We start from the raw sequence: 15,909 nt of genomic DNA, 5'->3' as shown, positions 1-15,909 counted from the left end.
TCGAATTTGTGCGCGTATGCTGTTATGCGTAAGTGCATCCTCGAATTTGTGCGCGTATGCTGTTATGCGTAAGTGTGCATCCTCGATTTGTGCGCGTATGCTGTTATGTGTAAGTGTGCATCCTCGAATTTGTGCGCGTATGCTGTTATGTGTAAGTGTGCTTGTACTTGTGGGCCACCGTAGACGCGACTACGCTACTAGCTTAGTAACCACGCAAAGCGGTAGTTTTAGACGCGCAACTAAAGCGACTGCCTAGTGTGTTTCAGCCTTTAAAGTCAGTATGTCGCTGCTTACATGACGTAGTTCAACCAAAATATAGTATATAGTAAAAATAATATGGAAGACGAACGTGCAAACCTTTTAAATGCTATTTGTAAGTGCAAAGCGACTCGATTCATTTGAATATATACTGTATTTATAAATGCCGTATTGTGTAACTAGCTTTTATGAATACCCATTTTCAAAGGGTCGATTTATCTGTGAGTTATGTATGATATACGTGAGGCGTCTGTGGTAACATGCAACATGATCAGTTGATCACTATTGCAGCAGTATTGCTAAAAGGATAAAGCTTATTCTCTTTTAATATTCAAGATTTCCACTTCATAGGTAGTATGCAACACTTAAATAATCTTAATCAAATGGAGTTGGAACTTGTCAGAAGTTGAAAATCTATACACCAGACAAGCAGTTCTGTGGTGTTTCAAATTTCCAAAACATAGCATATTTTGTGTGTAATGTCATCTTTAGTATCAAAATAAACTGCTCCTTTAGTAAAGCGTGGTCCAAATAAGAGAAAAATAAAACCTGCTGAAAACAATGATCTCCTTGAACTTGCTCTCTCTTATGGTGATGGAAGTGATGATGACGAGGATTTTGAGATGGGAAGTGATGATGAAGAAGGTAAAAGTTAAAGAGGGAAAAGCACTATTTAACCTATTAATATTTGTTAACTTTGTTTCATACCCAGCTATGCAATCCTTATTTCTGACATTGAAACAAAGCTTTTTTCTTGACATTAAAGAACTTTAACTTGTCTTAGACTTATCCTGGAAAACTTTGTTATTGCACATGTGCTTGACATAAAATTTAACAATTGGTTGTTTTAACCTTAATTGACAAATAAAGATGGTGGTATGTTACCAGTAAAGTATTACTGTCATAGTGTCTAATAATGTTAATAATGACATTGCTTGATTATGTGTTTCTTATTCTATTTCCTATGTTCATATTTACTGTTTTTGCAGAAAGTGCTAGTGAAAGTGATGAAGACAATCAAAATGAGTCCACAATGCCTCATAGTAGCGATCAAAGTTCAAGTGATGAGGAAGATAAGACTGAAACATGTGATGAAGATAGTGTTGACCACGTTGAAGGGACCAGGAATGGTCCATCAACGACAATTACGAACATGTTTGAAAAACTAGAAGATTCAAACAAGAGCATGTCAAAAAGTGGAGACAATGTTGTAAGTTTTTTTCACAAGTATACCAGTAATTTGTATTTTGTCATCATGCTATTTTTTAGCATATGCACTTAGTTAAAATGTTTGATTACATACATCATAGTTCTTTCTGTAAGAGTTTTAGATATTCCACTTGCTGATGTATGACTATTTTAATCTACTGCTTAACTGACCATTGATATACCCTTGAGAGAAACAACACATTCAAGGTTTTATTGAGGGAATTTTGCTTTCCTATGACTTCAATGCTTTTTGTTCCCTTAACACTGTGTCTGTATATTTTATTACCATCACAAGGGGCTTTGATTTCAGTTTCGTCAAAAACTTTGCCTTGTAAGAAACTTTTGAGTTGAAGTATTTGACAAAAGATGTGTTAAGAACATCTTTTCTAGTGTAAAATTTAAAATATTGATTTACTGTGGATCATTCCATTGTCTTCATTTTTTGTAAAATCGATTGCACACTGAAATTTAATGTCTTATTTAGTAAACAAGTTAGAAAACCGTCTTGACAATGTCGTGAAAGTTAAAGGAGTAGCTAAGTACATACGTAGAACCCGTAGAACGATTTCTCCCTTCTTCAAAATCGTTTGAATTGTCATATTCTGCTGTGAATAATTTTCGATTTCAAAAATCCTTTCAAAGAGCGTTTTACAATCTTGTAAACACGTACATGTACCTATGAAGTAAAACGTGTATTTTCTTTTTCCTCATTCGTCCTGAAACTAACTCTTGAACCAATAAATATTTCTTGGCAACTGTCTCTCCTCCAATAAATAGGCGTATGAACTTATTTTAATACTTACATATGTAATTTTCAAAGGATAAATCTTCACCAAAACGTGACGATTCGTTAAAATTCCTTATCTGTGGTATTTGCTTGGAAGATAACAAGTAAGAAACTACATTATGCTGTCCTATAAAAAGTACTCTGCATTGCTGTATTGTTGTATTGTCAAGCATGGTATTATTACGTATCTTCTTATTTTATAATAGTGATGATGACGATGAAATTGTTGAATGTGATCATTGTGGAATAAGTGTACATGAAAGTAAGATTATTGAATGGAAAAGATTTTAAAATATTCTAAAATTTTCCAACAGAAAGCACTGTGATTGCTTAAAAACGAGTGTGAACTAGTAAAACATTAGGTTAAACATTGATTATTTATATTAAAAAGAGTTTTAGAACTACATTTATTACAAATGTGCATTTTTCTTGTGATCCAACAATGCACTCGAAGAATGTTGAGAATTTTGCTCTTTCCAATAAATGATAAGTTGATCAGTGTTATTTGTAGTTTAACTATCAATCATTCAGTTGGTCTTCAAACTAGATTGTTTGCTCCTACAGGTTTTAAATAATTTAAAATATTTCATTTAAATATAAAAAAAAACTCGTTGAAGAACTTATATCAAAGGAAACTGTAATTCTTACCTTTCATTGTTTTTTTCTTGATTTAGGCTGTTATGGTATTGATACTGATGATAATGATTCAAATAAGTCGTCCGATTCTGAGTCTGCCACTGAACCATGGTTTTGTGACGCTTGTAAAAGTGGACAATCTCCGGTAAGTGTAAAATTTAGCTAAAAAATTTTATGAAAGGACTGTGATCGATACATGTTAAAATATCCTTTCATCGTGTGAACTATCGAAGAGCTGTTAGAAAGGAGTCCATCTCGACTTGTTTGGTTTTATCAAAAGTGACCTCTCCACTTACAGGCTCATGTCAAAATAGCGGACAGTCGAACCAAACCACATTTTTAGACGACGATTTTTTGTTAAAAAGTCATTATATCTATTTGTTTTGACATTACACTTAACTTTTCTTTCTTTGTTTTTGAAATATGAGTATAATCACTGAATAGTCACAGAAGCAGGCACGACGACTTTCAATGACTTCTGCATGACTTCTTGTCACACTATCAATAGGCGCCATTCGTTATTTGAACTCAGTTGCTCCCATTGTTTGTTTAACCTGTAAAAAAGTTCATCTACACTGTTGTCTTGGTGTTTTTGTTGAATGGAATTTTCATATTTGTCGTGGTGTTTTTGTTCATTTGTAAAGTTCATCTACATAGTTTTCCTGGTGTGTTTGTTAAATAGAAAAGTTCATCTTCGCTGTTATCTTGGTGTCTTTAGCCAGTTAAAGAATTCACTTCTGGTGACTGTTCTATATTTCACTTTCTTTGTGCTCAACAAAAACCAGCTTTACTTTGGCTATTTACTTTATACCATAAAGTTGTTGCATAACATTGTTTCCTAGCTTGACAAATATCAAACACAGCTATTTAGCAGTATTATTCTTCATGATTACAGGAAAAAAATGTCATAAAAACAATGTGCCATTTTCACGAAGTTTTAGACTTTTCGTTGCTTTTATAAATTTCTGACTTACTTCCAACTTTGTCAATTCTGGTATTTTGATGCTTTTGAATCCATGAACGTATTCCGAGTAACTTCATTTTATGTTCATATGAATTATTTGCATGCATATATAATTTGCATGCATATATAATTCTAATCGTTTTTTCTCTGTTACTATGGTTATATTTTGTACAACTTTTCTTAACAATAGGAATGTGAGCTTTGTCCAAATCGTGATGGAATTTTTAAAGAAACTTTGCATGGACAGTAAGTGGATATTGATTTGACAAGAAAAGGAGATCTAGTAGAGTCTTGAGAAGGACTGTTGATGTTGATTGGTGTTTATAAGGTTGTCGAAACGTCATTCAACATCAATACCATCAGTCCTTCTCAGGACTCTACTAACCTGGACGATCTACATCAACAAACATGTAACGATAATCCTGGGTTCAAACCATTTACTTTAAAATGAAGATAGCTAAAAATTTTGATGCATTTGTTGATTGCAATGTGAAAAACTTTTTTCCCTATTAGCTTCCTAACAAACTGCATCCTACAGTGTGTTTATGGTTTTTCAGTTTATTGCGAAAAACGTATGACAGCCTAATTTGTCCTTGTTGACTTGAAACATCCTCGATTTGTAAAAACATTGTCAACCTCGTTATATTGTTCCTTTTTTTGCTGTCTGGCTTAATTTTTCAGTTTCACTTGTAAAAAGCACAACGGCTTGATTTGAATCTTGAAACTTACTTTGTTTTAACTGTATTCATTTACGCGTACACCTTTTGGTTTAGATGGGTTCATCTTGTGTGCGCTCTTTACACTCCTGGTATCACGTTTGATGTTCCTGATAAACTTGAGGGAATTGTGTTGGATGATATACCCATCTCAAAATGGGGGGCGAAGGTTTGTTCGTTATGTCATTGATTTAAATGATAATATATTGATTTTCCAAAGCGGCGCAGTGTCTGGATAGTACGTAAGTTTAACGAATGTATTAAGATACGTTTGCTTTCTTTTCTAAAACAAAACTTTGTTATCTGTCAATTAGCGCTTTATTTTTCTTGATTTCTCTGTTCATTTTCAAACTTTTGCCTTCTGAGTGATATTTTTAAATGTTTCAGTAAATTACGCAATCCAAGGCCCCTATTAGATAAACGAACAGTGGGTTAAATAAGGAAACGTGTTGGTTACTTTGGCATGGATCTACAATTTACATAATCGATTTATGTTAAGACATTATTTTTTTAAGGAATGTGAACTTTGTGAAGACGTCAATTTAAGTCGAACTGGAGTGTGTATTGGATGTGATGCTGGACTTTGTAAAACATTTTTTCATGCATCATGGTATTTCAATAAACATTTTATCATTTAGGCCTCAACAGTAAAAAAACATTTCACTTATTTAGCGCTCTGAAAGCTGGTTTATTGTCAGAATTGCCCGGCGAAGACGATGAGGTATTTTTTCTAAGACTTGTAGAGCTTAGCTTGTCTTTTTAAAACCTACACGAAATCTGTTCTTTATGCTTTGCCTTCTTTATGTATTTCTGCAAAGCGCTTATTTATAATAATTACCAAAAAGAAAATGTTTTAAAGTATGCGAAGGTTTTTAGTTATAAGCTTAGATCGTTAGTTCGTTATCATCATTTTCTGACCATGTTGATTTTTTTGGACTTTAAGTTTTATTGTTTTAGGATGTTGCTGATCCGCTATATGCTCATTGTAAACTTCATTTAGACAAATCCATTGCAAAGAGAAAGGTATACATATATGTTCAACGAGATCATTAATCACAGCGCTCGATTTGAACCTAAAGCCACTAGATTACGTAGATTGATAATTTAATTTAAAGTAGCTACGTATCTTCTCAATCTTATTTGACTCAATCCAATATAATTTTTACACGCTAGACGTTTACATGATTCACTGAAAAATATGATAAAGCCTACGAATACAATTTGCAACAATTCTGTTCAAGGCATAGTATTTGTAGTGTTAGGAATTAATACCTTACGATATTTTGTTAATTTTTAGCGCCAAGCTTATTTAACGTACTTGTCTTCTGTAAAAAAGTTCAAAAAAAAGGAAGTTAGTCAGAAGTACAAGGTAAATGTTAATATAGTTAAATGTTTACAGCAAGTATTGTACGTATACCTGTATTATTTCGGTTTACCTTATGTCAATGGAGTAACTTCACAGTATGTCAAGCTCTTCATATAATTTTGCTTTACCAACATGTAATCCAATTGAATGATTCTTATGCTACGTACGTGTAATAAGATGTTCAACGTTCTTCTCATAGCATGTTTTTCTCAATAATTTTTTTCTTTGTACCAAGATTGTCAAATATTTCCTCTCTCTCTCTTTATAACGTTCTCATAAACAATATCTTTATGATGCACTTCCTCAAATCCATTCCAGTCCTTACCAACTTGCTTTTTGAATCCTCAAATAATTCATCTGTTTTCTTTTTACCTGTTGAAGATAAAAGCAGCATTTTGCACAATACAAAGGACCTTTCTTGTTCAATAATTGATTAATGCACATTGTTAAGGAAAGAGTTGATCAATCATTACAAGCTGCAAGACAAATGTATTTGAGACGAAAAGCACAAAGAGCTATTCCACCTGGTAAAGAATAAGGTTGATGAAAATACGTTGATGATATAAAAGGAACGATCAAAGTAGTTCCTGTGGCCATATTTGTTATCAATTAATGTGATCAATTTTTCATACTCATTACATAATTTTACATGTGCGTAGATTAGTCGTTTTTGTCCTTCATAGTGGCATGAAGAGTTATATTTTCTTTGACTGATCTTTCAGTTCATTCTTTGGACTCTAACATGTGTTTTACTTTTAGCTCCAAAGATAAAAGTTGCTCGTTCCATACTTACATGCCCGTCAGGTAAATTTTCATTATGAAATTCTTCCTTTTGAAATGCGACTTACGTATAATGAAATCAAGTGCGAATTTCACATTATATTGCTTCTAGGATTTTGTGTGAATTTTTAAACATTTTTGTATATTTAGTGTTACGTCATTTATTAAAAAAGGCTGAACTCCTGGGTCACGTGTCTAATCAGGTAATACAAAATCATTAGTAACCAGGACAAGCAGACTATTTTAAATAATTCAAAATAAAACATACGTATTCCGAATATAGACATTCTGTTTTCTTGATATTCAAGATAATACAATTTAGACACAGAGTATAGGTAATATTTTGTCTTTATTCCGAAGACATTGTCAGACAAATGAAATATTACTTACTCCGTGTTCAAACTTTTGAATTATCTTGAATATCAGGAAAACTAGATGTCTATTATCGGAATTTTTTTGTTTTATATTATTCAAAATTATTTAAAAGCTGGTTTCAATTAACCTTTAGTTTTCAGTTTGGTTGTAGTCCTTTAAAGACGATAATGTGCAAAAAAATCAACATAATTCATAATTCATTAATCAACACAGATTTATCATTGACAAACATGAAAATACGGTATTCCTGAATTTATTTCTGCATTATACGGTTTTATTTTTGGGAGAATCCATGTGCTCGATATGATATTCCTATAGCAGGTTGATTTCTATAAAGTAATGAAAACCTCTATTTACAATAATTTAAAAACAAATATTATGTGGATGTTCTTCTCTCAAGTATGTGGTTGCTTATTGTCCATTTGTTATCATTTTATGCAGTTTCTTTTTACTGAAGTATTTTTTTTTGTTATTTATTTAAAATATGATCGACCGATCTACACGGGGGTATTTTAACGTACTTGTGAAATGAACGATAGGAATTTTTTGATGAATTTTAGAATTCCTGTACAGGATTATTTGTATTAAAGTATGTATACATGCATGCTTATTATTACGATGCTATGGTTGTACTGGATACATCAATGTAATTTTAAAGTTTTTATATTAGTTTTATTATTGATATTATTTTCTTAACCCTCATGTAAAAAACGATTTATTTGAGTGAAACTTTACTGTTTGATAACATTGTAGTATATCTTTTTTCAGTTTGGTATGAATAGACCGAGAAGAAAATGGCATATTAAACCAGCTTTAACTATCGAATATGTCAACTATTTTTACGGTACTGTAAATATATATCCCCTATATGTTTTAGATAAATGCGTGCTTTTCTTCTTTTATCTTCTTTTCAATACCAAATTTTATTTGGGAAATTGTGAATCAAATTATTAATTGATGTGTTTGCTCAGCGATGAAGCAGAAAGTCAATGCAACAATTGAATTTCACATTTTCATATGTTAAGATGGTAATTCCTGGTAATTCCCAAGATTTGAATTTGAATTGATTTAACTAAAGGAAAACCTTTATTATACCAACTTAGTTGAGACAGTTTCTCTTCACATCGTTTTGTTTTTTTGTTGGTATTTAATATTTCTGTATAATGACCTTTCTATATTTATAACAACGTACAAATCCAGGCTATACTTTCGATGTAGACCGCGGTAACCGAATGAACAATATGAAAAAAACGTTAGAAGAATTGACAGTGAACAATAAAAAATTACAAGAGGAAGAACGGCGTTTGAGAACAAAATACGAACAGGTTTGTCAGTACATGTACAAATTTTCATTAGATATAACACCCAAACAATCCTTCAGATATTATTCATTTTTATGTTGAATTTTGCCACAATCGTCTGTTATCCACTTGTATACTTAATGCTATTGTTGAACAAATGTATTGGACCTGGCTTGCTTGATCAAAAGAAAATTTTTAGTTGTACCTGACGTAATATAATCTTAATTAAAAGCTTTCTCAGAATGCAAAGGAACTTGCACCACAGACTGAAGAAATCAAAAAGAAATGTTTTGGGTTGCACAAATTTCTTTGTCAACTCATGGGAAAGGTAAGAAAAGTTGAAATGATTTCGTCTTCCTAAGTCAAATGTTAAATAAAACTAAAACTACCCCAACTATATCATAAGTTGAACATGTACTTCCTTCATGCCCCCGGCCAAGCCTTACCAAGTTCACTTTCTTGTTTTGTCATTTTCACTCTGAAATTTTTGTTATTAATATATGGATGGTTTTTTCACTTTAATGCTTTTTCACTCTGATGCTAGAAGTTATTTTTATTTTAGAAGCTAGAATTACCTGCTGTATTGAAAGCAATTGAAGCCAAAAAAGAACACGATCCACCAAAACAGGAGTGGAAAGTTAATGTGTAAGTGCATCATCAATAATTCAATGACCATCGAATTTGCTATCCATTAATGTTCACAACATGCGGCATACTCAGTGATGGATCTTGAATAGGACAAAATAAAGTATAGAATTTGCTATCCATTCATGTTCACAACATGCGGCATACTCAGTGATGGATCTTGAATAGGACAAAATAAAGTGTAGAATTTGCTATCCATTAATGTTCACAACATGCGGCATACTCAGTGATGGATCTTGAATAGGACAAAATAAAGTATAGAATTTGCTATCCATAAATGTTCACAACATGCGGCATACTCAGTGCTGGATCTTGAGTAAGACAAAATAAAGTATAGAAGCTCGCTTCAAATTAGATTTTTTAACAACGCTGCTGCTTGAAAACTCCTAAAAAAATATTAGGACTAAAATATTCCCAGTGAGATTTGCTCTATCGTATTTTAAAATGGATCCGCCGTGGACATACATCAATTGTACTGCTATTCATTCACACCTTCTTTGCTGATTGTTAATGCTTATCATTATTATTTGCAACAGACAACCTTCTTCATAAGTAATATATTTGAATTCATCTTGCTTAAGTAAAAAGACAGTTATAGAGTCACATTTTAGTTGTTCGTGGTTTCGTGTTTTGTTCTGTTTGTTATTAGAGTAAATTTATACCTCTTATATGCAGTAAAACTGAGTTTTCCTGTGTAGATGCTCAAAATGTCAGAAAACAGAGAACCAACATTTGATTGTGGAATGTGACACTTGTAATAAGTTTTATCATCTTGCTTGTGTTGACCCACCATTGACCAGAATGCCAAAGAAATCAAGTACACTACTTTGGTACGTACTATAAGTACACCGCTATTTATTATTCTGTCATTGAAACTATTTTGTAATAATTATTTTTATTTATGAATACATTATCATTTTCACCAATCAATATTGGTTAGTTTGTAGAAGTCTGTGTTGTGTAAAGATTTCCTTAATCATAGATTATTAAGACTGATGATGAATTTGAATTCGAAATATGTCGTCTCTTTTATCTCAAAAATTAAATCAAAGATGGATGTTTTTTTCCGAGTAGCTATGTTTTGTGTCATCTAAGAAAGATAAATATTTTTTAGGCAATGTACGGAGTGTGATAGCAGTAGCAGTGAAAATGACGAAACAAAAATTGACCTGAATAACAGCACGTCACTTTTGCAGAGTCGCCAAAACGAAGCATCAAAGAGCCTTCAAAATTTACACCAGGAAAAGATGTGAGTGTTTACACCATTGGTTAAAATATATACTAGAACAATATTCAGAGAATTAAGATCTTCAGATGCGAATGTTTGATCCACTTGTAAAGTCAATGAGAATTATTTTTCGTTTTATTGTATAGAGCAATGAAACAACAAAGAAAAAAATAAAACGTGTTAAAAAGCAAACAGCAACAAAACCGGTTAAACGACAACGAAGAATTGAGGAACCCAAGCCAGAAAAACCGGTAAGTTTAACATTCATGCTTTTATTTTGGTATTTTGCTTGACTACTTGGTGAATATTGAACATAGCATTATACATGGCTGAACATACTCTTCTCTGGCGTATGCGAATTTGTTTTGCAATACATCACTCGTAGCTATGTTTTATTTGAGCATACGTTTACGTCATTATGTATAATTCAGCCTTTTTCTGGAATTTACTTATGAATATTTCCTACAAGTTCATTTACAAAAAATATGGAAAGGTCATGGTGCAGTTGCAATTTCTTACAGTAAAAGTTATTTAATTTTGCAGAAGTAGGTTTTAAAGGAATCTTTAAGATGTTCTGTTTGTAAGGATTAACCTGAAATGTTTTCAATCGGAACTTAGATTTTGCTCATTGTAGATTTAATTTGTTTAATGCACAGCCACGGAATAGATATCTTAACAGAAGGTCTACTCGTGTCGGAACCTTTGATGTTCGTGTCCCCAACTTTTCTGAAGCAAATTCTAAAGGTCACGCGCCTTCCAGCAAGATACTTCCGCTAGATCGCAATAGAAAATATAGATGTTTTTACAAATATATCGTTTTGCACTACAAAAGCTTGGAACCTTATCTCCTTCCTAAGATAATAACTTTTTATAAAAATTTCGGCAAACGTTTGCTTTAAACGTGAATTATTAGTAAACTAACATTCTCATGCAATACTTATTCCATATTGATTTTGTGAAAGTATCTTGCTGGGAAGTCACGCATGCGTAGTGAAAAAATACGCCACGATTTTAGCCGAGTGGGCCTTGTGTTGTATGTCTATTCTGTGGTACAGCGATGATTTAAAATTTTCAATCATTTGCACGAACCCTTTATGATTGAAGCGAGCTCAAAAGTATATCTAAACTAGGAATTTCTCTAAATAAATTTGTACTTACATGAAAAAAGTGTGTATTTTTAGAAGATAAACAAGGGGCGGAAAAAGAAATCAGAAGATGTGAAAAGCAACTGTAAAATATGTGGGAAAATTGGAGACAGTTCAAATATTGTGATGTATGTATGAGATTTCATTCTTTTTCTCTTCTTTTCTATGTAGCAATACAAGTTTACATAAATCGCCTTTCATTATTTTTAAAATTTTGTTTGTTGAATGTTAAGATGTGATGAATGCAAGAACTGTTTTCATTTTGGTTGTCTTGACCCACCAGCAAAGGTACTCGGATTTTTAACAATCTATACGTTTTTTTGTTTGTTTCGTGTGGTTCGAACTAAGGAGGCAAAAATGTAGTTATAACTAGTAGATATTTGCCGCAAAAAACAGCCATTTCGTTGCTTCTTTTCATTTAAATATTCATACTCAATTGCATTTAGTACTCCAGTGATTGGAGAGTTGAAAATTTACACCTTAGTTAGGCCATCTCGGCATCTTCCTATTAATCACAGGGATGCTGTTAATGATGGTGACATAGTAAAGTGTGTAGTCGTAGTATTGTTATATCTCGAAGCTTCTTAATTATGCTGAGTTTGTTTTTGTACGTACGTATGTCTCTGTATTCTATAATACTTTATCTAACATGATTATTTGTACTATTGTACTATTTTTAATAGTTTAAACCTTAAGGAAAATACGACATGCTTTTCTCGAAGAGGGGACTGGGACCAGTGTGTTTGTTCAGCTTTTTTAATATTACTTATTATCTTTTATTTATGCATGCAAAGTGATATTTTTATATTTCCTGCAATCTGATTGGCTGCAGCAGCAGACAGCTTTTAAGATATCTTGACCTCGTGAAAATATTTTAAACTTAGAGCTGATGAGATTATTCGTTTATTGGTATTTTTTAGAGCAATCCAAAACCTAAAGGTTACTCTTGGTTCTGTAATGAATGTGATGAATCTGTGAGTAAATGAGATCAAAAGGCAAAAGTGCCATATTCATAATTTTTTCCAAAAACTTTTGAGCAGTCTTTACTTTTATTTTATCAAAATTAGATTATCATTAGCAAGTAATATCAAACAGTAAGAGCTTCCAAGCTCAGTGTCTCGTGTAAGGTATTTTTTCTGTTCATATGTTCTACGAAAAGCCGAATGACGAAAGTGAGCATGAAGTAGAAGAAGACAAGAATGACGAAAACCATTCTGAGAAAACTGAAGGAAAATTTTACAAGAAAAATGAAAGAACAGTGGATGAAAGTGTCATGGAAATATGACAAACTAATGATTAAATTGTGTAGTGTCTCGCGTGAAAGTAAATTAAAATATTGCTATTTTTATACTTGAAAACTGGCTAATCTGCTTGGGGGAAATTGCAGTTATAATCGCACATTCAGTCGTGGTTTCATTTATAAAGGCTCCTTCAATTATCATGATTTCTTTACACATTTGTTCCCTATAATATGATAATATTTAATCATAAACGTTCAAAATATCACCTTAGAACTTTTTATTTACAGATATGCTGATGAAGCCTTTATATTGTTCAAAGATTGGGGTAATTTTTTTTAGAGAAAAGGCAATCCTAGCTTACAAATAGCCTTTTATAAAGTGTTAGAAGCTGTGAATCACCTGTTATTTTATTTTTTGGATAAAACGAGAAAACAAATAAGAAAATACAGTTTAACTCTACCTCACGAGACTTGAGACTTTAATTGAGCGCCAGAGCGTCACATGTAACGTTTTGGTTGGAGATTTTGGCTCTCGGGCAAGTGTATGAATGTGGCTGCAAATTGCATGACAATAGGTTATTTTGTAATTTCAATTCACTTAAAAAAACCACAGAAGAAAAGCTATATCTCAAATCTTAAAGATTGAATTCTTTCTTGCTCATATTGTAGATATGATGAACTAAGATTCTTTTGAATTTATATTTTAATTTTCCTAAATTTATCTTTTAACTCTTATATTATGCCATTAATCTTCACTTAAGGCATTGTGAACGTTAAGAACGATTTACACGACTGAAAAGTAAGAATTGTAGCTAACTCAATCATTAATATCTTCCAAAAAAATGATAATGTTTTCAACAAGATATTGAAGATTGGTGAGTACGTTATAGAGTACCTCCAAAAATCTGCGTGCAAATTGAAGAAACGCAGGTGTATTTTTGTTACATGAAAAGTGGATGAATGAATGTAATATAGAAGGACTGATTCTGAAGATATAGCCTGTAGCTGCGAGGGGAGAATCTTCGGGAGAATAATAAACAACTTTTGATGAATCATTTAGAGAAATAAACTCTATGATCATTACACTTCTACAGTAAATTTGATGTTCATTATTGTTTGGTTTATGTATTGCTGCTATTTCTACTTTAGTTGTGCGTTGTGAATTTCAGTCTCCAAATTTTGTAAATCTTGAAAAAGTGAAACGTCTATACTGGAACCTATGGTAGGGACAAGTCATACAAGCTTCGCTTTATCTGGACTGTTATGAATTTGCTGGCATCCAGTAAGTGTTCCTTGATTACTCCAGTTATACTTTTATTGATGGAGTTGATATGCTTTGTATAGTTGCATACTTTGAAAAAGTATCAATTTGATAAATAAACATGCATGGGCGAACGAGCCTACTCTTGTTTAGGAGGGCACCACACTTCTTTGCCCGATTGCCGTGTGCTCATAGAAAATGAAATAAAAAACGATATACGATTGTTTGAGATTTAGTTGTAAAAAAAAGTAATAATACGCAACCGACTGGAAAGTTTGTATTGCGCACCAGAGATCTTGGCAAATGTTGAGAAAATACGATATATTAACAAAAACATCGCAATTTTTGCTAAAAACGCTCGAAATTTTGCAAAAGTACATTTTTTTCACGAGAACATGTTGCGAAATTCGCTTTTCCGTTGTGCAAAAACTAGCAAAAACGAAAGTCAGGCGCGTAAAAATTTCTGTAATGGCTGAAACCATTGACTGAAACACACTGTGAATTAGCTTTGGTCGCGCGACTATAGCGCACTGATGCGCACGTGTTAAGCCACTGCATACTTTATCGCACCAAGCTTCCACTGCTACTGGACATCTACAAAATGAAATTTCAGCTTTATATATATATACATAAATTCAAAGGCTTACAAAAGTTGTGGTATGATTGACATCGTTACTGCACAAGCCCAGACGATTTCTTTGATATTCTCTGATTTATTTTCGGCGTAACTTAAGAATATTCAGAACGGATTCCAGCTGGATAAAGCACAACAAAAGCAAGCCATACAAATTTTTGAACTGTTATTTTTATTAAATGTTGCTTTCGCTGTCTTATAATCACCAATCACTATTATTATTACTGATGCATAAAATCTCCCTAAACTGGCTTTTCACATTCATTTCACAAGTTGTATACCTAAATATTATTACTGATGCATAAAATCTCCCTAAACTGGCTTTTCACATTCATTTCACAAGTTGTATACCTAAATATGGAATTTTAAACTATAGCTATAAATTTAAATGTATGAAATTACGATGACGCTAAATGAAAACATAAAACATTGTCTTATTAAGAGTACGTGTTAATTGTATTCAAAGGCAGTCATGAATCCCATCTGGAATCTCGTGATTTATCGAATCAGAAATATCATACAAAGAAAGTGAAAAAATTTCTTTAATTTTCTTCGCTCAATGCAGCTAAAATCAGATCTGGATATTCTTTGGTAGGATGGTTTCATACAACGAAATGCATAGATTATGCGATTATGTAATAAATTGTACGGCTGTCTCTATGCGATCCAAAGAAGTCCTTTGAATCCAAAAAGTGTACTGTTTAATCGCAAAATTCCAGGAGAAGTGAAGTTACTTTCTAGATTGAATCATGAAAATATTGTTAAGTAAAAAGAAATTTACTGTGAAATTATTTATCAAAATTTTATAACATAAGGGTTCAAAGCGAGGTTCAATTTAGACGATACAAGTTGCAGAGCTTATTAAATGTTATCTTTGTAAAAACTATTAAAAAAAGTAGATAACCCCTTTTTTCCATGAAACCCATGGATGCTTATGTTCATGATGAAAGAGTTATATTGAATAAGGAGGCTCTCGTTCATCACGAGAGAGTTATGAGAAAGTTACATTGTAAAAGGTAAAAAGTAAAAATAGTTGGCTTAGTTATAAATTAAGAAGGCTGAAGTTATTTAAACCTTTGTAGTATCCTTGGATGTTCTAGTTTTTTTTATGAGATGAACGAAAAGATAAATGTCGAAAGCAAAAAAACCCGTTTTTGGTCCATGCTTCCCGATGCCTTCTTAAGGGTAAGGCACTGGAACGCCGCATGTTAACATTTCGGTAGGAGATTTCGGCCCCTCCACGCTATCCTACTTGTGAGATGCAATAGCAAGCTTCCGCCCATCAGACCCCGAGATCGCCTGCGATAGGCTTTGCTCGGGGTACGCAGGGAGAGTACGGTCGCGACCGAAGTCTGGGCCCCTAA

General features: G+C 32.5%; 1 protein-coding gene and 1 long non-coding RNA gene across 2 annotated transcripts; one reads left to right on the top strand and one right to left on the bottom strand.

Moving 5' to 3' along the window:
- The first annotated feature begins 300 nt into the window (after window positions 1-300).
- On the top strand, window positions 301-12,768 carry LOC124440459 (PHD finger protein 14-like). Its single transcript, XM_046990853.1, is given in 27 exon segments — window positions 301-373; window positions 775-903; window positions 1,248-1,468; window positions 2,288-2,358; window positions 2,461-2,516; window positions 2,929-3,035; window positions 4,045-4,100; window positions 4,628-4,739; window positions 5,086-5,180; window positions 5,243-5,291; window positions 5,528-5,593; window positions 5,868-5,939; window positions 6,388-6,463; window positions 6,696-6,740; window positions 6,867-6,919; window positions 7,860-7,935; window positions 8,310-8,416; window positions 8,625-8,720; window positions 8,955-9,037; window positions 9,736-9,867; window positions 10,152-10,237; window positions 10,240-10,286; window positions 10,412-10,516; window positions 11,447-11,538; window positions 11,644-11,698; window positions 12,331-12,384; window positions 12,570-12,768. Coding segments are annotated over 27 exon segments (2,304 nt in total). The 5' UTR covers window positions 301-336; the 3' UTR covers window positions 12,696-12,768.
- A 1,932-nt stretch (window positions 12,769-14,700) lies between these two features.
- On the bottom strand, window positions 14,701-15,274 carry LOC124440460. Its single transcript, XR_006946672.1, has 2 exons — window positions 14,897-15,274; window positions 14,701-14,826 (listed from the first exon to the last, which is right to left on the bottom strand). It is a non-coding gene; the product is annotated as an uncharacterized LOC124440460 (long non-coding RNA).
- Between the last annotated feature and the right edge of the window lie 635 nt (window positions 15,275-15,909).

Source organism: Xenia sp. Carnegie-2017, unplaced genomic scaffold (assembly GCF_021976095.1).
Source record: "Xenia sp. Carnegie-2017 unplaced genomic scaffold, XeniaSp_v1 HiC_scaffold_2, whole genome shotgun sequence".
NCBI classification, from domain to species: domain Eukaryota; kingdom Metazoa; phylum Cnidaria; class Anthozoa; order Malacalcyonacea; family Xeniidae; genus Xenia; species Xenia sp. Carnegie-2017.
The sequence above is the reverse complement of the archived record's forward strand: the minus strand, read 5'-3'. Positions and strand labels throughout refer to the sequence as shown.